Source organism: Pseudonaja textilis, chromosome 1 (genome assembly GCF_049901715.1).
Source record: "Pseudonaja textilis isolate UNSWEBS1 chromosome 1, rPseTex1.2, whole genome shotgun sequence".
Lineage (NCBI taxonomy): Eukaryota > Metazoa > Chordata > Lepidosauria > Squamata > Elapidae > Pseudonaja > Pseudonaja textilis.
This window is the reverse complement of record NC_141990.1, coordinates 9,902,477-9,927,689: the sequence shown is the minus strand read 5'-3', so window position 1 is coordinate 9,927,689 and position 25,213 is coordinate 9,902,477. Positions and strand designations below refer to the sequence as shown.

At 41.7% G+C, this 25,213-nt stretch overlaps 1 protein-coding gene across 21 annotated transcripts in view; it reads left to right on the top strand.

Moving 5' to 3' along the window:
- Positions 1-25,213, top strand: part of MSI2 (musashi RNA binding protein 2) — a 568,377-nt gene that overhangs the window by 302,043 nt on the left and 241,121 nt on the right. For all 21 annotated transcript variants that reach the window (XM_026710316.2, XM_087925665.1, XM_087925606.1 and 18 more), the window contains one exon: positions 24,100-24,148. In XM_026710316.2, coding sequence (XP_026566101.1) covers positions 24,100-24,148 — 49 coding nt within the window. The remainder of the gene's footprint in view (positions 1-24,099; positions 24,149-25,213) is intronic.

Below are 25,213 nucleotides of genomic sequence, written 5' to 3'. Positions count from 1 at the left end.
AAACCAAACTGGCTCTGTGAGAAGGAAGGTGGAGATAAGAGAATAACAGAGTTGGAAGGGACCTTGGAGGTCTTCTAGCCCAACCTCCTGCTCAAGCATATGCCATTTCAGACAAATGGAAGAAGATCATCTCCACTATCTACCTAGGAGAGACCAGGGCCCATAATTCACGTGTGGGGGATAAACTGGTTCTTGTCTTTTCACACCCAAACCACATTCATAAAAAGTGGTTGGCGTAGGATAACCCATCCCCTCCCCCATTGTATACTGCACGAGTCAAAAAGAGGGCTGTGAAAATATTTACAGACCCCCTCACATCCCGGACATAAACTGTTTCAACTCCTTCCCTCAAAACGATGCTATAGAGCCCTGCACACCAGAACAACTAGACACAAGGACAGTTTTTTCCCGAAAGCCATCACTCTGCTAAACGAATAATTCCCTCAACACTATCCACCTATTTACAAAGTGTACACTACTATTACTGTTAATCTTCTCATCACTCCTTATCACCCCTCCCCTCGCACTTGTGATTGTAGGACTGTAACTTTGTCGCTTGTATCCTTAATGGTTTATATTGACTGTTTCCTAGTATGATTTGATTGCTTACTGTACCCTATGACTATTATTAAGTGTTGTACCTGATGATTCTTGATTCTTAACGAATGTACCTTTTCTTTATGTATACTGAGAATATTTACACCAAGACAAATTCCTTGTTTGTCCAATCACACTTAGCCAATAAAGTATTCTATTCTATTCTATTCTATTCTATTCTATTCTATTCTATTCTATTCTATTCTATTTCGTTGAAGGAAAAAAAAAACCCGTTGCTTATAAAGGCCACGGGGAACAAGATTTGTGTTGCTAAAAGCACAGCGCTGCAAAATTTTGAGCGAGCAAGTCAGTGGTTTATCTTCATTATCAGAGAGAAAGGAAAGGATGCCCAAAGGGGTCATCGTGGACATTCAGAGAGGTGGCTTTGAGGTTAAACTATTTGTTTATGTCCAATTCTACCATAATCAAACTGCAAGGCTAGGAAGAAGTGAGTGCGATTTCTCCCTCCCCACTTCTCCCCCCCCCCACCCCCCCCCCCCCACACACCCAAACCAGCCTGGCTTTGCGGCAGGCATTTGTCTTTGTTAATTTATACAGGAGAAGGCAGTAAATCAGCGGGAGCAACTTGCTGGCTCTTAGATTTTCACTTGGGTATTTAAAATAATAGCACCTGACAGTTTATGAGCAGCTAAAAGGGAATTTTTTTCTGCTTCAGAAAGCAAAATATTGTGTGAGTTGTGCAGTGTGTATAAATAATCAGAAGAATTAAGCCGCCAGAGTCCTGTATAGTTCCAGGTGAGGGAGCAGAATGGAGCCTGTAGATTTCCAAGTGAAAAAGGGTAGTTGTAAAATGGGGCACACCTCTTTGCTGCACACTCACAAATACACACACACACACACACACTACACACAATCATCATCATCATCATTTTAGCCATTATCTATCCACTCCAGGATGAAGGCGTCTTCCATATATGTTTCTAACCAATGTGGTCCTGAACTTTCTTTTGCCAATTACTTGCTGATGTCTTCGATCTATCTTGTTTTAGGTCTCTTTCATGGACACTTTTGATCAAGTGGGATCCATTCTAGGATTGCCTCGGTCCATCTGCCATCAGTTCCTCTTGCTTTGTGACCAGCCCATTTCCATTTCCATTCTTTTACTCTTTTGATGATATTGTATAGAATAGGAATAGGAATAGGAATGCGAATAGAATAGAATAGAATAGAATAGAATAGAATAGAATAGAATAGAATAGAATAGAATAGAATAGTTGGAAGGGACCTTGGAGGCCTTCTAGTCCAACCCTCTGCTCAAGCAGGAAACCATTTCAGACAGTATACTTTCATTTGTTCTCTAATCCACATCAAGGACTACCTGCAGATATATATATATATATATATACGTGTAACAAATAAGTGCACATACACGCACCACTTTAAATAAACCAGATTAGCAACAATCAAGCAAATGTGATGTTTAACAGTTCCCTGTCATGGTGCCAGAATTAACATGGACTCTTAGAATGGATGAAATTAAATGTGCTTCCTGGGGCAATCATCTGTTCCTAATATATATCCTTTTTTCCAACCTGTCTTGCCGCAATCTTAATTTTTCTTGTGTTTATCCAGCAGTAGTTAGGGTTATTTTTTAGTTTGTAATACCTGTTCTCTTTTCGAGGTTAAGTCTGCTGGAAAAAAGATGGAAATGTCGACTTCCATGTTGCTCCGTAATTTGGGATTGGGTTTTTTTTTAAAAAAGATGACCTCGTGTTCTCTGTGTAGAATTGATTTTGTGTGGGTGAGGGTGGGGGGGGGTGAGTTCCAAGCAACCACAATACAATCTGGTTTGTCTTCTTCAGGCAAGGTCAGGTTAAAAAATGCCGTCAATTCCAATCAAACCACCTAGGCAATTCTTTCCTGTCAGAGCATTTCCGCGTTGCAATCAAACTAACTTAGGCACCCCATTTTAGGGACCTGTGTCTGAAAATATTCTTCTTTTTCTTTTTGGCACTGAATGCAACTATCTTTAATATGATGAAAGAGCTACTTAGTCTACTAGAGGTGTGTTCAACCTTGGCAACTTGAAGACCTGTGGACTTCAATCCCCAGAATTCCCTAGCCAGCATTCTCAGTTCTTTATCTATTAACCAGAGTTAAACTGGACAGCCCTTCAGAGGTAATGCCTTCAAATTTAAGATTCCCCTCCATAAAGTTGGCCCTTCCACGTAATGATACCCCTTTCAAGGCTAAACTAGCAATGGAGCTACTTGCCTTTTCAGGATACAGCGCCAGCAATTGTCAGCAGCATTGTGGCGTTATTCAATTAGCAGGCCGCTATTATTTGTAATGCCCCTGGCAGTTTGCAAGAATATGAAAACATAATCAAAACATCTGTAGGAAAGTAAAATGCATAGAATACATAAATTAATCAAAACCATGAGGAATATATAATACCTACGTGTCTGCTTTCAGATGTCATTCAGTAATTTCCCTTAGTGCTCTGCTTCTATTTGGAGGCCATTGCCAAAGGGGTCATCCTAGCTTCCTAAGACGGGATATTTTGGAGTTTAGAGCTGATTAAGCCTTCTAGCTTAAGCCACCCACACCCACACCCACACTCACACCCACACACATGGAGGCTAAAACATACAAAGAATGATTGCAGGAATCGGGTATGCCTAGTTTCATGAAAAGAAGGAGTAGGGGTGACATGATAGCAGTGTGCCAGTATCCGAGGGGCTTCCACAGAGAAGTCCACCTATTCTCCAAAGGACCTGAAGGCAGGACAAGAGGCAACTGAGGGAAACTAATCAAGGAAAGAACCAACCAAAACTAAGGAGAAATTTCCTGAAAATGAGAACAATTAATCAGTGGGGCAGCTTGCCCTCAGAAGTTGTCGGTGCTCTGACACTGGAAGCTTTTAAAGAAGAGATAGGGCACTAGTTTAGACGAAATGGTAGAGGGTCTCTTGATTGAGGAGGGGATTGGACTAGAAGATCTCCAAGATCCCTTCCAACTCTGTTATTTTGTTACCCCTCGCTGCAAAGTCATAGAGAGCTTTGTAAATCAAAACCAGAAACTTATTGGTAGTCAATATATTCCCCTCCCCCCCCGAAGAAAATATGTTGTAAAATGACTAGTGCCAGTCAATATATGGGCTGTTAAATTTTGGGCCAACTTTCGTTTCAGAATGACCTTCAAAAGCAGCCCCAAGCAGAGCATATTGCAAAAGGCTAACCTAATTAGGTTAGATAGGAATCACTGTAACCATGTCTTCCTGTGTCAAGGGAGACCACAACTGGTGCATCTCCTGGACTTAGGAATAGGCCCAATTAGTTATGGGTTCTTCCTGCTCCTCCAGTCATAACTGTGAGTCCAGGGAACATCCCTAGGTGTGGATCTCCTACCTCAGGATATTATATGTTCTCAAGAGGCAAACCTGGAACTGGTAGGGAGGCATGATGAACAAATGTCCTGTTAGGGATCCAACGTCATCTTGTGTCATGTCATCCTAACCCCAAGAACATGGACTGTATCTCCAGCTGGACGTGGTGTGGCAGGGTACAGCTCAGTAGGATCATGTTAATGGGACCAGATTCTGCTGATGACCTCTCCCAGTGGCGATGTATAGATGTTGAACAGAAAAACATAACACCACAACTTTAACACTAATACAATAGTAGATTATTGTTTCAAAGAGACCCAGCTTCCTTGAGCAGTCTTGATACAAGCTGTTGGGTTTTTTTTTGTGTGGATCCAGCAATGCACGATCTGTATTAGTTGGGTTCACTTTTGCTAAGCTGAATAGCAAAAAATGTGTAATACCGGTCCTCCCCTTCCTCGTGGTTGAGTTGGCCAAACCTCACCCTGCAGATCATCATTCAGAGTTGTCTACCAGCTTAGCTGGTTCCCACCCAAAGAGCAAGGAAGCCCTGTCGATCCCCCACTGAGGTTGAATCAAGGGTTTCTCTCCTTATTTTCCCTCCTCCCTTTTTGGTGCCTTATTTCACGGCTGTCAGTATCTGTTCTCCACGTCCTCGAAAAGATTAGCCTACTTGACAGGCTTCTCAATTTAGGACTAATAAACTTGTTGATTCCCGAGCCCAAGACAGAGCTGCACAATTATCACCTCGGTCAACATTAATTAATGGGGAGTTCCAATGAATGGTGAATGTGACACTAAATGAGGGGGAGCTTTCTGGGCAAAGGTCTTATGGAACCAACCATTGTAGCACACTGAGAAAACCAGTTCTTACTATCAAGACTTTCTTTCACACACCCAGGGAAGAGGGCTCAGTGGGAATTACACTACAGCATACATTTTGGGGCAAGGTTTGGAAACTGTTTAGAATATATATATAGAGAGAGAGGTTATACAGGTTGAGCTCAATTTACAGTAGTTCATTTAGGGACCATTCTAAGTTACAGCAGCACTGGAAAAAAAAACCCTGACTTATGACAGTTTTTTACACTTATGTCTATTGCAGCATCCCCATGATCAAAATTCAGACGGTCAGCAACTGACTCATATTTATGAGGATTGCAGTGTTCCGGGGTCATGTGATCCCCTTTGACAACCTTCTGACAAGCAAAGCCAGATTCTCTTAACAACCTTGCTACTCTTAACAACTGCAGGGATTCACTTAACAATTGTGGCAAGGAAAAGTTGTAAAATGGAGAAAACTCTTATCAACAGAAAGTTTGGGCTCAGTTGTGGTCATAATTTTTATAACCTGTATTTTAAAATTATATTTAAAAAATTGAGTGTTTGTGTGTATGTATGTATATGTATGCATGTCCGTGTGTGTGTGTGTACACATTATACTATCTATCTATCTATCTATCTATCTATCTATCTATCTATCTATCTATCTATCTATCTATCATCTATCATCTTTAGTTAGTTTATATTAGTATATATACATATTAGTATAAACTTCCCCAGACATTATAGAGCAGTCCATAACTGCTGACCACTTTCTTTGCTGCTGCTGACACTTTGCTTCATGTTTGGAAATTCAGCAGTTTTTCCACCTCCAACTTTGTGGTGTAAGAAGATGGATTATTCAAGTGTGATTTCCTTCAGTGCCTGAACCCCCATTGGGGAACCAGCCATGGTTTATTTGTTGATAAATGCCCACATTTGAAATTATGGCACATCAGATTCTGGTACCTGGCTTCATTCCAGTTGGTTTCTGTGCCTTGTGCAAACTTTTCATCAATCCATAGGGTTGTGAAAGCAAAGGGAATTCTACCTCAGGCTAAATCACTGTTGTTGTTTTTTCATCCTTGGCAACTTTAAGATGTGCTGCTGGCTGGGGAATTCTTGGGGTTGAGATCCACACATCTTAAAAGTTGCCAAGTTTGAAAAACACCAGGCCAGGTAGCTTTTGCTAGCATTCCTAGTTTCCATATTTCTCCATTGCTCTGGTTTCTCTTCAGATTGCACAGGTAATCCTCAACCTAGGCCCAAAATTACTGCCATAAATCGTTGTGGTCATTAAGTAGGTCACCATGTGACGTGCCTGATTTTACAACCTTTATTGCAGTGGTTGTTAAGCAAATGCCATGATTGTTAAGTGAACCCATTGAAGCTAGTAGGTGCTTTTTTGATGGAAGCTGAAAATAAATGTTACTTTTCAGCAAAAAAATGTTGTAAGTTGCAGTATATGTGGAATATTGCAAACTGTAAATGTGAACCAATTGCCAAGCACCCAAACTGCAATCAAATGACTACCGGAATCAACCTTCAAAAGTTCTGGAGAGGTCTGTTGTAAGTTTGAACAGTTACTATGTGACCGGTCATAAGACAAGGATTTCCCTTATACCTTTTTCAACTTTTCCTGTATTCTTCCTTGTCAGGTGTTATCTTCCAGCTAAGCCACGTGTAATCACATAGCCCAAAACCGATATCATATCACTTTTTGAGATGTGCAACTATTGAAATCAAATAATAAATATATAACCAACCAGCCCCAAATACGTATAGGCACTCAAAGTTTTGGATGAAAACCTACAATGCAAAAACTTCTCACAAAAACACTTTACAAAAGGTAAACTTTTTCCTTATCTCCCCATATAAGCATGACATTTCTTTAAGATGTTGGAAACATTTAACTGAGTCTTGGCAGAAACAATGAAGAAAAGATGGATCAAGTAAAGGTTTAAAAAGCCATTCTCATTTTATTCGTCTGCAAGACAACACTGTTTTTTCCCACCCTATAAACCATGGTAAAAACAAACCTTGGCTTAGTTTTAGTGGGAATGCAGCAACGAAGGAGCCACATTTGTCTTGTAGACACACACATACTTCTGCACAGGAACCACAAGGAAGGCTGGCTCTTCTTAACAAAGTTAGTTAGATGAAAACTATACATTGATGGGATGTCATTGAGACATCATTTGTCGTATTCTTGGGAACAGTATGGAGAGTAGCTTGTTACAAGTAGTCCTTGAATTATGACCATAATGGAGTCTGCTAAGTATTATCATAATAAGTCATGATGATTGCAAAGTGGCTCTTTATGTGACCAGAGACAATTTTATGACCTTTTTTGCAGCAGTTGCTAAGTGACTGCTCCATACATAAAGCAACCCCTGCCATCATAAAGCGAACCATTTGTTTTTTATGGTTTTGGGGTTACCCCCTCCCCCCCCCGAAATGGCCATAAATATGGGGCATTTGCTGAATGCCTGAAATACCATCATGTGACTGCAGGGGAGGCAACATCAGAACTTCAAAACTGAGTTATAAGTAGCTTTGGGGGAATCCATCATAACTTCAGTCACTAAGCAACTAGTCATAAGTCAAGGACTATCTGTATTGAGTTATGATTACAACTGAGCCCAAAATTTATGTTGCTAAGTGGGAAATTTTTTAAATGAGCACTTTACAAGTTTTCTTGGCTCATTTGTTAAGTGAATCACTGCAGTTGTTAAATTAGTAGCACAGTTGTTAAGTGAATCTGGCTTCCCCACTGACTTTGCTTGTCAGAAGACCACAAAAAGTGATCACATGATCCCAGGACCCTGCAACCATCATAAATGTGAATCACGTGACCATATGGGTGCTGCACTGGTCATAAGTGTGAAAAACATAAGTCACTTTTTTCAATGCTGTTGAAACTTTGAATAGTCACTAAGCAAACTGTTGTAAGTCGATTGAACTGTTGTATTGTCTTTTTAAAAGCATTTAACCCTGTAGCCCTGATACCTCTGATCCAAGTACTAACCTGATGTTACTTGGCTTAGCTTTTCAGAATTGCTCAAGATTGACTTATCTCTATCTACATCGGTTTTGTGCTACTTATTTGCTTATTAAGTGGTTTATTTTCCTGTACTGTACTTTGGCCCACGAAAACAAACTTGTTAGCACGAAAACAAACTTGTTAGCATGAGATAACTGATAAGTACTAATTAAATGTATAGTCATGTCCATCAATAGAGAACATGTGTTGTTCAGGGTTGACTTGTTGGGTTCTTGGTGTTTTCTGATCTTGATTGTTTTCTTGCAGATGTTTCTTTAGCAAGCTAGCACAGATGCAAATCACCCACAGACTGATCATCAGTACTGATATTATTTAGCCTGACAATGAAATGCCTCTATGAAAACAACCAAAATCAGAAAACACCACAGCCTCAACAATAGAGTCCCTTTTTTTATTCAAGCAAGTGATTCACACTGGATTTTATTGTTTCCTTCTTATCTACATATTCCCCTTTATACGTATTCTGCCGGTTTGGGCAATTGTCCACACCTTCCCTCCAAAACTGTTCACAAGTTTATCAGTAAACAACCTGCAAAAAGACAAGAAGGTGGGAGGGAAGACGCATATGAGGCGCTGTGTTGTTTGATGTGGTCTCTGCTTGGAGCAGCGCAAGGAAGCCCACCCAATTAAGATGGAGCCGCTGCCTCTGAATTGGTCATCTGTTGCAGTGGCAAGGAATGGCAAATAGGGGGTCGAAAAACAGCAGCCGTCACAAGTCGAGGAGAGAGGGAGGGAGGCAGGAAGAAAGAGAGAGAGAGAGAGAGAGAACGGCCTGACAGCATCAGATGTTTGACATCTGTCAGAAGAAGCTGTTCTTCCCTATCTTCCTGCCCGCAACCTCCCCCTTCTCAGTAAGTGGTTGATGGTGCACTTGTCTCTTTACTGGAGTAATTGCCCATCAGGGCTCTTTCTGTCCATTAACTAAACCACCACCTTTCCCCATAACTGTTCCTGCCAAACAAGCTCGGTGACAATTTTACCACCCTACTATCTGTTCACGTTGCTGGGCCAGGAAGTGGGCCTAAAGGCCTTGTCATGCCTAGTTGCTCCAATTCCATCAAGGTACTTAGTCACGGCAAACACCGAGATGCTTTGGGCACTCCTCTCCGTGCCTTCGGTTCCTCCAGAGATCACGCAATTTCACCGGATTGAAGAGTGGCGTCTAATAGCCGGTGATTGTAGGGCTTAATGGGAGGTTCAGAGACATTGACATGTTTACCTCCCATTGCCGTTTCAAGCGAGGTGCAGGCGGCTTCATGGAGACTTTTCATGTTTTTGGAAGCTCAGTGCACCTCTTTAACTCCTTGCTTACTTTTTAAAAGTAGAATGCTGCAGGAAGTCCTCAGCTTATGACCCCAATGGGGACCAAAATTTCTGCTGCTAAGCAAAGCGGTTGCTAAGTGAGTCACCCCCGATTTTATGACCTTTTTTGCCATTGTTGTTAAGCGAATCCCAGTAGCAGTTAAGCCAATTGTGTTGATAACTGAATCCAGCTTTCCCCGATGATGTTTGCTTGTTGGAAGCCAGTTGGAAAGCTCACCAAATGGGGATCACTTGACCCTAAGAGGTTGCAACCTTTGGAAATGCATGCCGCTTGCCAAGCGCTTGAATTTTGATCACTTGACTGTGGGGATGCTTTAGTATAGGGGTGTCAAACTCGATTTCATTGAGGGTTGCATCAGGGTTGAGTTTGACCTTGGGGGGCCTGAGTGGGCATGGCCAGCTTGACATCACTTGTGTTGGGGGTGCCTGTGGAGGTCCGAACACTCGGCTGGAGAAAACTAGCTCCCGAGCTCCATTTTCAGCTGTGATGGGCTTCCTGCTACCCTCTGCCAGCCAAAATGGAGCTCTGTTTCCAGGTCAGCCCAGCGGGCCAGATCTAAGCACTCCGCGGGTCAGATCCGGCCCGCACACCATGAGTTTGACTCTCCTGTTTTTAGTACAAGTTCCAATTATAAGTCCCATTTTTAGCATGGTGGTAACTTCGAACAGTCGCTGAACAAATGGTTGAAAGTCAAGGACTTCCTGTATTAACTCCATTAAAAGCAAACTGTTTGCTTCTGACAGGGCTGCCTCGTCTTTTGGCATAGTTAAAAATGTAAGATAACAGCCCTGACAGCGTGATTGAAGCTTCACCTGGTTTTTTTTTTTTAATGTGCATCTTGATTTTTTTGACCGCGCCCTGGGGCCATTCCTGGCTACTAAGTCTTAGCAGTGCCTTCCTAAGAAAGTCCAGGTGCTGTGGACATCAATCAAGCTGGAAGGAGGGTTGCATGCAGCTGGCCGACCATGAATCGCTCATTCCTGGTGGATATGATGTAATCTGCCCAGAGAATTTCAGTTATTAAACAGATTAGATGATTCTTTAATCTTCTGTGAAATGCTAGACAGGATATTAAACCATCTCTGGAATTATAATGGATGCTATTTTTCAGGCTTCCTGTCCTCGTTGTGGTGCCTTCTCTCTGTTACTTGTGGCCAGATCTTTTTTGCCTCGTGTCTGGAGATACTTTTTAGCAAGGAGACTCCCCCAAACACCCTTGCTTAGCAGTAAAATAAATAAAGCACTAATATCGTCTTTTCAGAGGCAGCCCCTTACTTATGGGTTTGTTTATTGCTTGGAAGGATAAGAACCTTGCCTCAAACACAGATTCTCTTACATCTTACACATTGTTCGGGGATTTTTGCATTGCCTTGTTTTACTTTCAAATGCAATTAATACATTTTTTAAAAAAATCTCTTTTGTCGCCCTGGTTTTCTGTTTTGATGTCTTGTTTTTGCTTTGGTGTGTGTTTTGTTTTTAAATCCAGTTACTGGCACACCAAAGCAAAAAAGAAAAAGTCAAAACAGAAAACCAGTTTTGATGAAACGGGTTTTAAAAAATATAGATTAACTGCGTCTTATATCATTCTTGCTGAAAACAATGTGGAGAATTAAGGAGTAAGGCCCACCCCTTGCCCCTATACTGTCCAAAAAAGGTGAATTGTTGGCTCCTATACCCAGGGAAAGTGTTAGCTGGAAGGAAACTAAGATCAGCTGAAGGAACTGAAATGTTGATATGTATAAAAATTCTGGGTTGGCCGTGCACTTCTCATCAAAGACATATTGTGGCATCACCTTTCTTTTCCATAACTGCCTGGAGGAATAAATATTACACAAACCAAAGCTATGATTATGTAAATATAATATTTATATGATCAGAGGGAGAGGCAAGAAAAGATACCTGCTATTAATTCTTTAAGGTTGTGATTAGTGTTCATTTTTTCCCTATCACCTCAGAATTTCAAGCAGCTGAGGCCTTGACAGACTTCAGTAATGCCCACTGATATGATACTCGTTGATTTAATCAGTTCCTGGGAGCTGCCAGATCATATCATGTGGGGAATAACCTTTTTGCATTATTATTATTATTATTATTATTATTATTATTATTATTATTATTATTATTATTATTATCATCATCATCATCATCATCATCATCATCATCATCATCATCATCAGACTTAGGTATTTTTGTTTTTAAGAATCCTTTCCCTCACTAAATGCTTTTATTTTGTTTAGCATAAAAGCTTCCGTGTAAATTCTTAAGGGAGATTGTTTGGAGCAACCTTCCATCCAACCATCTGGGTCATCTCCGTTGAACATCTGTGATCTATAGAGCTGTTTCCCCTTGTGACCTCAAAATGGCAAGGAACCATATTGGTCCATTAGCGAAAGAGTGAGAGACAGAGAGAGAAAGAGAGAGAGAGAAATAAACAGTCCCAGAATAGAAAAACAGGTATCGTTTTATTTATGACCAACTGGAAAAAGGGAAAAGAAAAGGCCCCAAATAGTCAGAATTATTTTATCAATGAACAAAGAAAGTGGGGGAAAAGCTTGTAACAATCATAAAATAGGTGCAAATTGGAATTGGGAGTCAGTGCCTTAGGCATGAAAATCAGCTGGGTCACTTTGGGCCAGACTCTCAGCCCAACCCGCCTCCCAAGGTTGTTGGATATCTTCACCGCCTTGGGTTATTTGTAAAAATAATAAAGGGGAGGTGGGGAGGGAGAGAGAGAAACAGAGAGAGAGAGAGAGAGAGAGAGAGAGAGAGAGAGATATATATATATATAAAAAATAAATGCAAGATGGCACAGAGGCCGAAAAAATTATGCCAGTCCTCTCAAATGCCACCAGACTCCATTGAGGGAACGAGCCAAGGCCAATCCCTGTTTGAAAAACATACTAATACCTTTTAGTCAACCTTGATGGCTTCACGGAGACGTGAAGTGGTTTCCTTGTGTATAAGTAGAGTGGCAATGGTCTGGAGGGAATGTTTTATAACAGTAAGGTTCATTTTCTGACTTTTTTTTAAAAAATAAGGCTTACTCCTTAAAGAAGTAGTGAATAAATACAGAGTAGGTGGCCACACTAGATTCCCACCTGAGATCCAAATGCTGCATGCTACCATGCTATGCCATTTGCCACTGTGATAGAGGATTATTGCCCTCTTGTCCCTATGGGGCCTTCCGGAAGACATTTACTCAGCCAATTTGGAAGTAGTAGAATTGGATTTACATGGACCATGGGTCTGATAGAGCTGGTCTCTGATTGGCATTTAAGTATGACTACTCCTCCCCCTGCCCCAATTTAGAGGCAGTCTAAATTGTCTAGACACTGTAGAAAAAAACAGAGAAAATGCCAGCTGAATACTAGTTCAACTAAGGATTACTTGAGGCATTCTCAATTATAAGGTGGAGATTAGATGTATCCTATCTCCGCCACCCAAAGATGTCAACAAGGCATGTGCATGTGCCATGGTTAAGTACCAAGGGAAAAGGCCCCTAGAATACCAGTTTGAAGAGGTCTAAGAGTTTTGGCCAAGAGAGATTGGAAGGAGATTTAAGGGCTTCATCTGATTTCAAATTTGAGGACCATTCATCTATCTCATTTTGAATATTGTTCTGAGCATCCATAAATGAGAAACTGCCTCTGATTAAGGATGTTTCCCTTCCTTCTGACTCATATTCCAGTTATATTCCTTGGGATCCACCTGACTAAAAGAAATGGGATTAACTCTGGGACTATCATTTGGAAACAGTCTCCAAAACTGATTAGAATCTCTCTAGTGCTTCCAAGGCTATGGATTGGGGAGCCAATATGAAGAGAACAACTTTCCTTAGTATCTGTAAGGAGAGGGAATAGCACATCCTGGAGGTGGAGTGAAAAGAGAGATCAGCCTAATATCTCTACATAGTCACAAGCAAACAAAAGTCCAACTTCCTTTGGGTGCCATTTACTGTTACCTAATTCTAACATGGTGTGGACCGTTAGTTGAAAAGATTCCTGTGCCTAGGCTTTTAATAATAAATCAGCTTAATTGAACCTTTACAGGTGGAGCTGGTCTTTGGTGCCTAATAGTACCTGCTTTTCCTGCATGGATACTTTTGACTTTCTCCCTTCTGATGGAAAGGCAGAAACAGCTTGTGTCTTGATAAAATAGAGACTCGTGAGAATGAAGCACTGTTGAGTCTGATCTATTTAACCTTTGCATATTGAAAGGGTTCTGGGTTTTATTTCAGACTGTTCTTGTTAGATTATACCACTGAATGAATGAATGAATGAATGAATGAATGAATTTCTTTTTTCAACCCCAGGTCTCAATTCTTTATTTTGCAATTAGATTGTTTTGTAAAGTTTTTCTTCTCTTCCTGAGAACTCATGGTATTTATATCAGCTCTTTTTTTTACTACCCCAACCAACCACCTCCATTCCTCCCGGTCATCTTAGATGCTTTATTTTGTCCAAGCGTTCATAGAAATTCTTTTTCTGTTCAGCACTTTATCTGTTCAGGAATTACTGAGCGATGCCATTGTGTCACTCTGCTGCCAGAAGAAAGGGGTTGTTTCTCTGTGACAATGGCTGCCTTGCAAAAGCGAGTTGGGTTGGGGCCATCTGAAAAGGCAAAGATAAAATGATTTGACCTTAAGAAACAAACAAAAGTTTGGTGGAGAGGGAAGAAAGAGAGAAACCAATTTGATATGGCCGGAAGAGCATCATGGTTTTAAAGCCTCCAGGAATATCCATTACCTGCTGCGTCCACACAAAAGGCAGTGCACTCCTCTCACAACTCTAGTATGCAAGCTTTTTCAATCTTACAGGACTTTGTCTTTGTCTTCCAGTCTCGGTGTGAATTTGTGTCAGGCTTCCGTTGTCTTTTCTTTTACTACCCGTTGCTGAACCAAAATTCAGAGGTGCACTGATTTGAAAAGAAGATGATCCCCACCACAAAAGAAAGATTACTCAGAGGGAGGAGGAGAAGAAGAAGAAAAAAAAATATATTGGTTTTCTATATTTTTAGAAAATGAGATTACCCTCCTGTTTTGAAAATCAATTATTCTGGGGGAAACAGTCTTTTGAAAAACAACAACATGAATTCAGAGCTTCCTCGTCATCCAGGTTGTTGGTGAAGAAGCTCTGAACCCAAAGACAGAAATGTCCCAATGGTGCCACTCAGAAAATAAATGTTCCATCATGTTAGTCTAAGGTTTGTCCATCTTGGGTATATTATTTGTGCCCCCGGTGGGCCAAAGATCCAATCGAACTGCAAAAAATAAAGAGAACAATTGAAAGGAAGGAACCTAAAAAAACTCATCCAATTCCATGCTCATCAACCAAAGCTCTCAATCATTATTCCTTAAAAGTGACCAATCAATTAAACAGAATATCACTATGCCAATTGATCACAATATGTGCTGTCACGTTAGTGTCAACTGTTAGCAACATAGATTTTCTCCAGATCTTCAAACCAGGCTTACGTCCTCCACCTTGCTGCAGGTTATTTTCTTTCTTTTTTCTCTTTCTTTCTTTCTTTCTTTCTTTCTTTCTTTCTTTCTTTCTTTCTTTCTTTCTTTCTTTCTTTCTTTCTTTCTTTCTTCCTTCCTTCCTTCCTTCCTTCCTTCCTTCCTTCCTTCCTTCCTTTCTCTCTCCTTCCTTCCTTCCTTCCTTCCTTCCTTCCTTCCTTCCTTCCTTCCTTCCTTCCTTCCTTCCTCTCTCCTTCCTTCCTTCCTTCCTTCCTTCCTTCCTTCCTTTCTTCCTTCCTTCCTTTCCACCTTTCCCAGCACTGGAACTTTTTCCAAAGAGCTGGGTCTTTGCATCCTGTGTCCAAAGTAAGATTTGTTTGTTTGTTTGCTTGCTTGTTTGTTTATTAATTATTAAACTTTTATGCCATCCATCTCACCAAAGGCAACTCCAGACAGCTTACAGTCATTGAATAAAATGCCTCGTAAAACAATTAAAACCATAAAGATCTTCCATTTAAAAATTCAATTAAAATTTGAACGGGGTCGTTTGTGCTTTGAGTGAGGTACTCAGGGCGGTTTGATTATCCCTTTCTTGGCTGCTTGCGCTATTTGCATGAGTTTTCTCAAGCGCCAACATTCAAACCGTTATGCTGGAGCAAGGAGCAAGGGAATTATTTATGAAGGTCAGCAGCATTGGCAGCAAATACAAAGATGCCGGAATGACAACACACACACACACACATACACACACACACACCCCTATTGTGCACAAATTCCACTAGTTACCTGTTTTTGTCCCATCTTTGATAGAATTATGTAGGTTAATGATATTTGCATGATCTCATCATATACATCTTCTCCTTTATACCCCTGATCCCAATGGCTTGTACACCTGCGGTTGATTAATCCCGGAAATAGTTTTTGCTTATTTTAACTAGCTTCAAGACCCTGAAGAATAGCTTGATGCCACCTCTCTCTTTATTCTAGTGCAGTGACAGACATGGATATTAGTTGAAATATTGGTTGGATGGTGTAACTATATACAGAACTTGTCCCATTGTATGTACATACAGTGGGGATTTGCGCAACTGTTAATGCGGAGAGATCCGTGGGCCGGATATGGCTCATAGGATGCGTAGATCTGGCCTGCAGGGCCGCCCTAGAAATAGTGAAGGACCGGCCCGCAGTGCCTCTGCCAGCAAAAATGGGGGCAGGCAGCCGAACCAACACAGGTACCCCAGATAGGAGTAACATTGAGCTAGCCACACCCACCCTGGTCCACCCTGGTCACACCCACCGCTCCCAAGATCAAACACAACCGTGATGTGGCTCTCAATGAAATTGAGTTTGACACCCTTTGCCTAAAAGATTTGTTTGGCAGGAAGGATCCAGTTCTACTTCTTAGGATCCATAATGTCCTCCTTTGGTGATTGGGTTGTGCTGTATGACTGCCGTTTCTTCTATACTGGACGTTTGGGCTATGTCCTGAGCCACCTTTCGGACTGCTGAAATACAGGCAGTCCTCGACTTACAACCACAATTGAGCCCAACATTTCTGTTGCTAAGTGAGACATTTGTTAAGTGAGTTTTGCTCCATTTTATGACCTTTCTTGCTACAGTGGTTAAGTGAATCACTTGCAGTTGATAAGTTAGTAATGCGGTTGTTAAGCGAATCTGGATTTCCCATTGATTTTGCTTGTCAGAAGTTCATACTCCGGGACACTGCAACCGTCATAAATATGAGTCAGTTGCCAAACATCTTGATTTTGATCACGTGATCACAGGGATGTCGCAAGTGTAAGTGTGAAAAACGGTCATGTTACTTTATTCAATGACATTGTAAATTTGACTGGTTGTTAAATGAACTGTTGTAAGTCAAGGATTATTTGTATTGTCTAAATTAGAAATGGACCTCATGCTCATGGAATCCAGCCCATTTTTTATTAAAAACCCAAAACTCACCTTTTGAAGGACATCCGAAAAGGCAATCCAGGTGTTTTTAGCCAATAACCAATTTCCCCCTTCCTTTCTCAAGTCACATTTTTTTCCTTAAAAAATATAACTAGTTGCCCCAGATTAGAGACTTTACATGGCTAATTTCATTGTTCATCAAAGAGAAATGTTTTTAAAAGAAAAAAAATCTGTTATCCCAGGATTTACTTTGTAAATCCATTAATATGAGGAGGACCACTTCACTCATCAACAGTGAATTAAGTTCCTTCCACTTACATGCAGTCATCAATTTATGACTCTAATTGAGCCCAGAATTACGATTGTAAGTTGTGAGAGTTATTAGGTGGATCATCATGTGACTGTGCCCAATTTTGCAACTTGTTTTGCAATGGTCCTTAAGCAAACAACCTGGTCGTTAAGTGAACACGATAGTTAAATAAACTCATTGCTTGCTATGGGTTTTTTTTTTTTTTTGGAAGCAACTGGAAGTAAACCCTGGTTTCAGTCAAAAATACATAAAATCATAGTCACAGGAGTGTAGGACACTGCAAATCAAAATGCAACCATGTGACTTAGAAATCGATTGAAAATGTGAATTCAGGTCACCAGTACCTTTTTGGAGTCTGTCTTAAAACTTTGAATGGTCACTGTGATGTCCAAGGGTGTGGCACAAAGGCAACGCAGTCAGACAATCAGTAGAGTCCCTTTATTAGATCCAACTTTGCCCCCAATGTCCTGGCTACCTTCTGGCTGGAGAGAAACTCTCCCAGGAACAGCCTTTGGCTGCAGAGAATCAAGTCCAAAACATGGTCAACAAAAACTGTAACTATAAGTCCAATCAAGGCAAAATGAAGTAATTAGTTCTGCAGGGAAGGAGCAAGAATTCCAGACGTGAAGGCACGGCAATAACTCAACATGGTTGGGAAGATGCCAGGAACACAGATAACTAAAGTCAACACAAGATAAACTCACGTTTGCTCCTAGCAACTGTCGCATTCAGCATGCATCTCTTTTAAACTCTCATTCCCAGCTGTGGCTACTGGAGGGAATCAGGGCCTTTTCCTCCCCTGTAAACCACATAACCCACATTGCTCTTTTCTCCGTTTTTCCCTCCATGCCCTAGAATGAAGAGGGGCTGAGCCCGGGTCTTCCTCTGAACTCCCTCGCCCTTGTTCTATTTCTCCCCTGCTCTGCCCAGCCGGACTTTGCCTTCCACAATTTCCTTCACAGCCAATGGGGCCACACTCCCACTCCCTGTTCGTCTTCCTCCTCAGATTCAGACTCCGACAGGGGCATGACAGATCACTAAGTGAGCAGTCACTAAGTGAACAGTCACACGAGGACCTCCTGTGCTGCGCTCGTGCAAATGTGGGGCTAATATATGGATCCACTTGTTAGTTGCGCTGTGGAAAGTTGAAATTTAGAGACGTGAGGAGATGGCATGCCAGCTGGATCTCAGCGTTGTCACCTAGGTTACAGCTAACAGGAAGAAAGCTTTGTGTCATCTAGTGTGTCCCCCCCGTCCCCCCCCTTAGACAAGGACTGGGTTGGCTGACTTGTTATTTGTTGCCTTAGCTGGGCTCCAGCGGTGTGGCGTCTTAAAAGAAACCGAACAAAGGAAGTTTCAGAGTAGATCTCCCTGGAGAGAGGCCTGGAGCTCGGCTGAAATTTTGTCATGACAAGACGCCTCCAGCTCAAGGGGCCGCTGGTCAGTGTTAGCTGGACTGCTGACCCCCCCACCACCCCGATCCTGAAGCTGTCAATTCTTAAGGGAAGGAAGCTATTAAAATTCAGCGGTCTCTCTGAAGCCCACCACTATTGTAATCTCTGTCGAGATTGTGTAAATAATATCATGACACATGGATGAAAAAGCACGCCGGAACAAGAGATTTCAAAGTCCGTCTGTTTTGGATTGGTTTTCTGTCTTAGGCGAGAAGGGGTGGGGGGGGTTTTTTGGGGGGGTTGTTGGCTTGTTTTGTTTGCCAGACTGTGGAGCTCTCACCCATCTTTTGGGATTTGCTTCCTCCATCTCGGGATCAGCCACCTTGTTTAGCTGCAGAGACACATGCTTTGGAGGTTGATATTACATACATTTCCTCTCTCCCCCCCCCCACACACACTCATTTTGGGGTGTCTTCGATACCATGCCTAATACGAAGGAAATTAAAACAGAGATGAAATTAAAACCAGGATGATTAGGGGACTGGAGACTAAAACATATGAAGAACAGTTGCAGGAACTGGGCCTGGCTAGTCTAGTAAAGAGAAGAACCAGGGGAGACAGGATAGCTGTCTTCCAATATTTGAGGAGCTGCCACAGAGAGGAAGGGGTCAAGCTATTTTCTAAAGCACCTGTAGGCCAAACAAGGGATAATAGATGGAAACTGAGCAAGGAGAGATTTAACCTGGAAATAGGGAGAAATTTTCTGACAGTGAGAACAATCAACCAATGGAACAGAAGTTGCCTTTGAAAGTTATGGGAGCGCCATCACTTGAGACCTTCAAGAAGAGATTGGACTGCCATTTGTCAGAAATGGTGTAGGGTCTCCCACTTGGGTGGGGGGTTGGACTAGATGACCTACAAGGTCCCTTTCAACTCTGATTATCTGTTAAGAGATAAGAGCAAACAAAACAAGCTAAAACCGAGCCCAGCAGCATCCTTAGGACTCGTTCTGCGCATGAATTGCAGTCAGACTATGTGGTCCACTAGGAAGGGGATAATAAAGTTCTGTTACAGGCAGTCCTCGACTTACAACCATTCGTTTAGTGAACATTCGAAGTCTACAACGCCACTGGGGGAAAAAAATGACTTGTGATGATTTTTCACATTTATAACCATTGGAGCATCCCCATGGCCACGCGATCAAAGTTCAGATTCATGTCAATTGACTTTATTTTATTATTTTATTTATTTTAAAATATATATATATTGCCGCCTATTCGCCCATGGTGACTCAAGGCGGCTTTATGACGGTTGCATTGTCCCTGGGATCACATGGTTCCTTTGGCACCTTCTGACAAGCAAAGTCACTGCGGAAGCCGGATTCACTTGACAAACAGTGTTACCAATTCAGCAATTGCAGTGATTCACTTAACAATTACGGAAGAAAGGTCATTAAATGGGGCAAAAGCAACTATGTTGCTTAGCAGCTGAAACCATGGCCTCCATTGTGGTCATAAGTCAAGGACTACCTGTGTTTATAAAAAATTAGTTGGTAACTTCAATGCTGTCTTTTTTTTTGCGGGTGGGGGGGCTTACAAATGTCAATTGTTTTCTCTAAAGAGATGAAGGACAAGGAAAGAGCCATGTTTTCCCTCCCAGAAAAATATTGAAGCTGGACCTTACTATTTTTATTTTAGTGCATTGAAAAAAGTTGGAAGATAACACTTTTTTTCTCCTTTTCTCCCCTGCCCCTTAGCTTTCCTTCCCCTTTTTCTCATCACCACTTCCCTGCAATCTTCATTCTCACTGTATTTTATATTAAGAAATTTAATAAAAAATGGTGTGTGTATATCCCTCTTTCTCACTTTCTAGTCTGTATGCCTGCCTGCCTGCCTGTCTGTCCATCCATCCGTCCATCCATCCATCTATTTATCTATCTACAGTATCTATATCTATCTATCTATCTATCTATCTATCTACAGTATCTACTTATATCTATCTATTTACAATATCTATTTTATCTGTCTATTTATCTATCCGCAGTCTGTCTGTCTGTCTGTCTGTCTGTCTGTCTGTCTGTCTATCTATCTATCTATCTATCTATCTATCTATCTATCTATCTATCTATCTATCTGTCTATCTCTATCTATCTATCTATCTATCTATCTATCTGTCTGTCTATCTATCTATCTATCTATCTACAGTATCTACTTATATCTATCTATTTACAATATCTATTTATATCTATCTGTCTATTTATCTATCCGCAGTCTGTCTGTCTGTCTGTCTGTCTGTCTGTCTATCTATCTATCTATCTATCTATCTATCTATCTATCTATCTATCTATCTATCTATCTATCTATCTATCTATCTATCTATCTATCTATCTATCTATATATCTGTCTGTGTCTGTCTGTCTATCTATCTATCTATCTATCTATCTATCTATCTATCTATCTATCTATCTATCTATCTGTCTATCTATCTATCTCTACAGTGTCTATATCTACCTACCTACCTACCTACAGTATATATCTATCTATCTACAGTATCTGTCTATCTATCTATCTATCTATCTATCTATCTATCTATCTATCTATCTATCTATCTACAAACACACACACACTTTCCCTCCCATCACAGATTCTTCCCCCACCCCCCAAAATGTCTTAAATTAAGAGGATAAAATGTTTAGTAGACATAATTCATTATTTATCAATATTTGCCCCCCTCTCCCCATCTCTCAGTTGAGCAGGGATTCTGAGCAGCTTCGTTCATCACCTTTGGAACCTTTAAAGTATTCTTGATGGTCCAGCATTGTTCCTACAAATCTACCGAGCTTTGTGTCTCGTCCGCTCTTTTGTCACTGCCCCCTCCTCTATCTGTAGCTACGATGACCTGTCCCATTCGAAAACAACGCCTTACGGATCCAGGCTCTGGCAGCATCTGTTGTAGTGACAGGCGGCTTCAGTGCCCTGCTCTTCTTCTCTTAAAGAGCACCACTGAGGTGTGGCCTTTCGGATGAAACGCAGGTGCGCCAAGTCATGCAAATAACAGGATCTTGAAAGCTTTCCTTTCCTCTGGTCACACTTGAGTGCGTCGGGATCCTTCTGTTCTCTGAAATGGAGCGGCTGGAATGTGGCGACTGAATGTAACCCCCCCCTTCCCCCCTCCCCCCCCACGCATATCCTTCTCCCTGGAAACACCTGTGGCTTTTGAAAGGCCCATTGAATCCCTTTGAGGCTAAGCAGAACCTTGCCTTGGCGGTCCTTCTGTGGGTGAAGCACCTGTCCTGCCTCCCCCAGTAGATTGGAGTCCTGTGGGAGAGGAGATTTCAATTTCAGGAGAGGCACTGTGGACAAAGGAGCTTTTGATTAAGGCAATACTGTGTACACTGTCTGGTCTTGTTGTTTGCTTTTCTTTCTTTTCTTTCTTTCTTTCTTTCTTTCTTTCTTTCTTTCTTTCTTTCTTTCTTTCTTTCTTTCTTTCTTTCCTTCCTTCCTTCCTTCCTTCCTTCCTTCCTTCCTTCCTTCCTTCCCCTCCTCCCTCCTCCCTCCTTCCTTCCTTCCTTCCTTCCCCTAACCCACCCTCGTCCCCTCCCTTCCTTTTTCCTTCCTCCCTCCTTCCTTCCTTCCTTCCTTCCCTAACCCTCCCTCGTCCCACTCCTTCCTTTTTCCTCCTCCTCCCTCCCTCAATCCTCCCTCTCCTTCCTTCCTTCCTTCCTTCTTCCTTCCTTCCTTCTTTTCTTCCTTCTTTCTTCCTTCCTTTCTTTCTTTTCTTTCTTTCTTTTTCTTTCTTTTCTTTCTTTCTTTCTTTCTTTCTTTCCAGTTCTTCCAAGTAGGTTGACCACACCTGGGCTGCAGAAATGTAGGTGAAGATGAGATAATTGAGTCAAAGAAATACAAGCATTTCTCGTTCTTTGCTGCTGCCATCTCGTGGCTTTTCTGGAGTTTTGCAGCCCAGGTTTCAGTCACCTTGCCACTGAGGTATACCACAACTGGTTGGATCGCTGTTGTTCCATCACTGTTCTTCAAGATCTCACTGGCAGAAATTTGATTCTGGTTCTCCAACTAACTTTTTGGTACCGGACCTTCAGAAGGAAACATCCACATCTGCATCAGAGGTGGTATTCAGCAGGTTCTGATCAATTCTGGAGAACCGGTAGCAGAAATTTTGAGTAGTTCAGAGAACCGGCAAATCCCACCTCTGACTGGAGATTTTACAGTATCCTTCCCCTGCTACGCCCACCAAGCCACGCCCATAGAACTGGTAGTAAAAAAGATCTGCATCTTGTTGAGCCAGCAGTGTGCTGCGGCTGCCAAAAAAGCCAACACAGTTCTAGGCTGCATTAACAGAGAGATAGAATCAAAATTATGTGAAGTGTTAATACCACTTTATAATGCTTTGGTAAGGCCACACTTGGAATAATGCATCCAGTTTTGGTCACCACAACGTAAAAAAGATGTTGAGATTCTAGAAAGAGGCAGAGAAGAGCAACCAAGATGATTAGGGCAGGGGTCCCCAACCACCGGTCCCCAGACTGGTACCGGTCTGTGGATCATTTTTTACCGGGCCGCAAAGCTTGGGCACCGCCATCTTGTTTTGACAGCGCTTCCAGGTTTTCGGTTGCTTCCGGGTTTTTGGTTGGAAAGTGTTTCCGGTTTTTCAGTTGGAAAGCGACGTTTGGGTGCTCGCGCCTTAGTTTTGTCGAGGGGGGGCCGGCTTCGAACGAAGAGCCGTCCTGATGGCGGTGGAGTCTCACTTTACTCAGGTACCGGTCCGTGGAAGAATAAATAATCGTGAAACCGGTCCCTGGTTCAAAAAAGGTTGGGGGCCAGTGGATTAGGGGACTGGAGGCTAAAACAAATAAAGAAGGCTTGTTGGAGTTGTGTACGTCTGAAGTGAAGTGGAATTTTCCCAGGAAGGAGGAAGCATATTCTAAGGAGGGGAGCAAGATAAGAGGCAACACAGGAAAAGAGATAGAGAATTAAGATAGCCACTTCCTAGAATCTCCCAAGTGTGAGTATCTGCACTAGGGCAAGAATAGTAAAGGTTTAGTCTGGCAAGATTCTGTCATTTGGAAATGAACAAATAATGAACTGAACTTTGTCTGGATTGTTGTAAGTCATTCTTGGGCTGGGCTGGACAGAAATTACTTTTTTAAATGGTTTTTCATAGATGTGGCAGAAGTTGCTAAGGCATGTGGGGGCAAAGTGGCTTTATGATTTTTGTGGCACTGCCTCAGGGAAATGTTTGGGTGAGATGCAAGTATATGATTGTAAGACTTCTTTCCCCATGAAATGCACTAAGACTCTCATACAGGGAATGGAAAACTGTAAAAGGAAGGTATGACATCCTGTTTCCATTCAGCCTTGAAGCTCCCATAGTGGGAGAACATAACTTTAGTTTAAATTAGGACTGTCGAAAAGGTGGAAACAGGGATCAAGACTGCTAGGCACATGTTGTCTTGAATTCTTTCCAAACTGGACTGCACTGAACGCTACCTATGCTGCGATGCAAAGTAAAATTGGAAATGAATGAAGATAACATTCTCACAGTTGTTGGTGAGAAGACAAAATCAGGCATCCAAGGTCAGGGAATATAGGGAGACACAACAGACAGAGCCCAGTTTAATTAAGAAGATAAACTACCCAGAATTTCAACACTCTTGTAATAACAGTGAATTACTTACCGATGCCATCGATCTCTGGGTGCCATGAATATTGTTTTGTCTTTGGTACCTAACCTAATGATGCAGAAAAAGGAGGTTTGACGCCCTGGGTCACATTGCTCACAGTGCCCCTCAATTGCTCCACAATTTGTGAGATTGTATTTCACGGCTTCTAAATCAAGGGTGTCCTTGTGTCTTGCAGGTAGAAGACGCCATGCTTATGTTTGACAAGACCACCAACAGACACAGAGGTAAGGAGGGGAATGAACCCCCCAACATTATTTCTTAAACGTCGTATGGATTTTCTTTGGCTCATTGAAAAAGCAAGTTTGTTTATTGTGGGCTGTGGATGGGGGGTTTGTGTGTGTGTGTGTGTGTGTGTCAAAAGAGGAAGCAACTACTTTTATTTGTAACGTCCAATGTTATCCAATAGTACTGTGTGAATTGTGAATGTTTCTTTCTCACTGGCGAACATCATTCGGTGCCTATCCTTCCATGAGTCTTTTGCAATCTTCCATTAGAGCCATACATATTTTATTCCTATTTCGGATCTTGCGTCTTTACTTTTGTGCGATCAGAAAGGACTCTTAATGCACGTTTCATGAGAGGCTTCTGTAAAGCAGGGGTCACCAACCTTTTGAACCTCAGGGACCAGCAGACTCCCTAATTTTAAACCCTGGGGACCACTAGTATAAATTTTGACTGACGGTGACTTGCTGACGTTGGTGGGAGAGAAAGGGAGAGAGAGAGAGAGATCTGATCTAACCTCTCTTTCTCCCCGCCCCCCCCTCTCTCTCTCACACACACAAACACAGAGGGATTTGAATTTCTTAACAACCGGTTCTGTGGGCGTGGCCTAATTTGTGGGTGTAGCTTGGTGGTCATGTGACTGGCTGGGCATGGCTTGTATGTAAATATTATAAATATGTAAATATTGATTTTTTTTTATAAAAAAGAGCAACTTTTACCCCAAATCACAGATTCAGAGATCTATCTTTCTGCCATCGGCTACCTGAGTCTTACATAAAATTTGCTTATAGCAAACTCATAAAATTTGCTTGCAAGCAAACTCATAAAATTTGCTAGTAAGCAAACTCACAAAATTAACTCACAAAACGCCATGTATGTAAATATTGATTTTTTTATGAAAAAGAGCAACTTTTACCCAAAATCAGGCAAAGCAGGCAGGCAGATTGAGTTGCTCACAGAATCACAGATTCATTCAAAGATCTATCTTTCTGCCATCAGCTACCTGCACTGAATAATAGAAGCTTCAGTCCTTAAGGAAAGCTTAAAAGCAGAGGCGAAGACCTAAA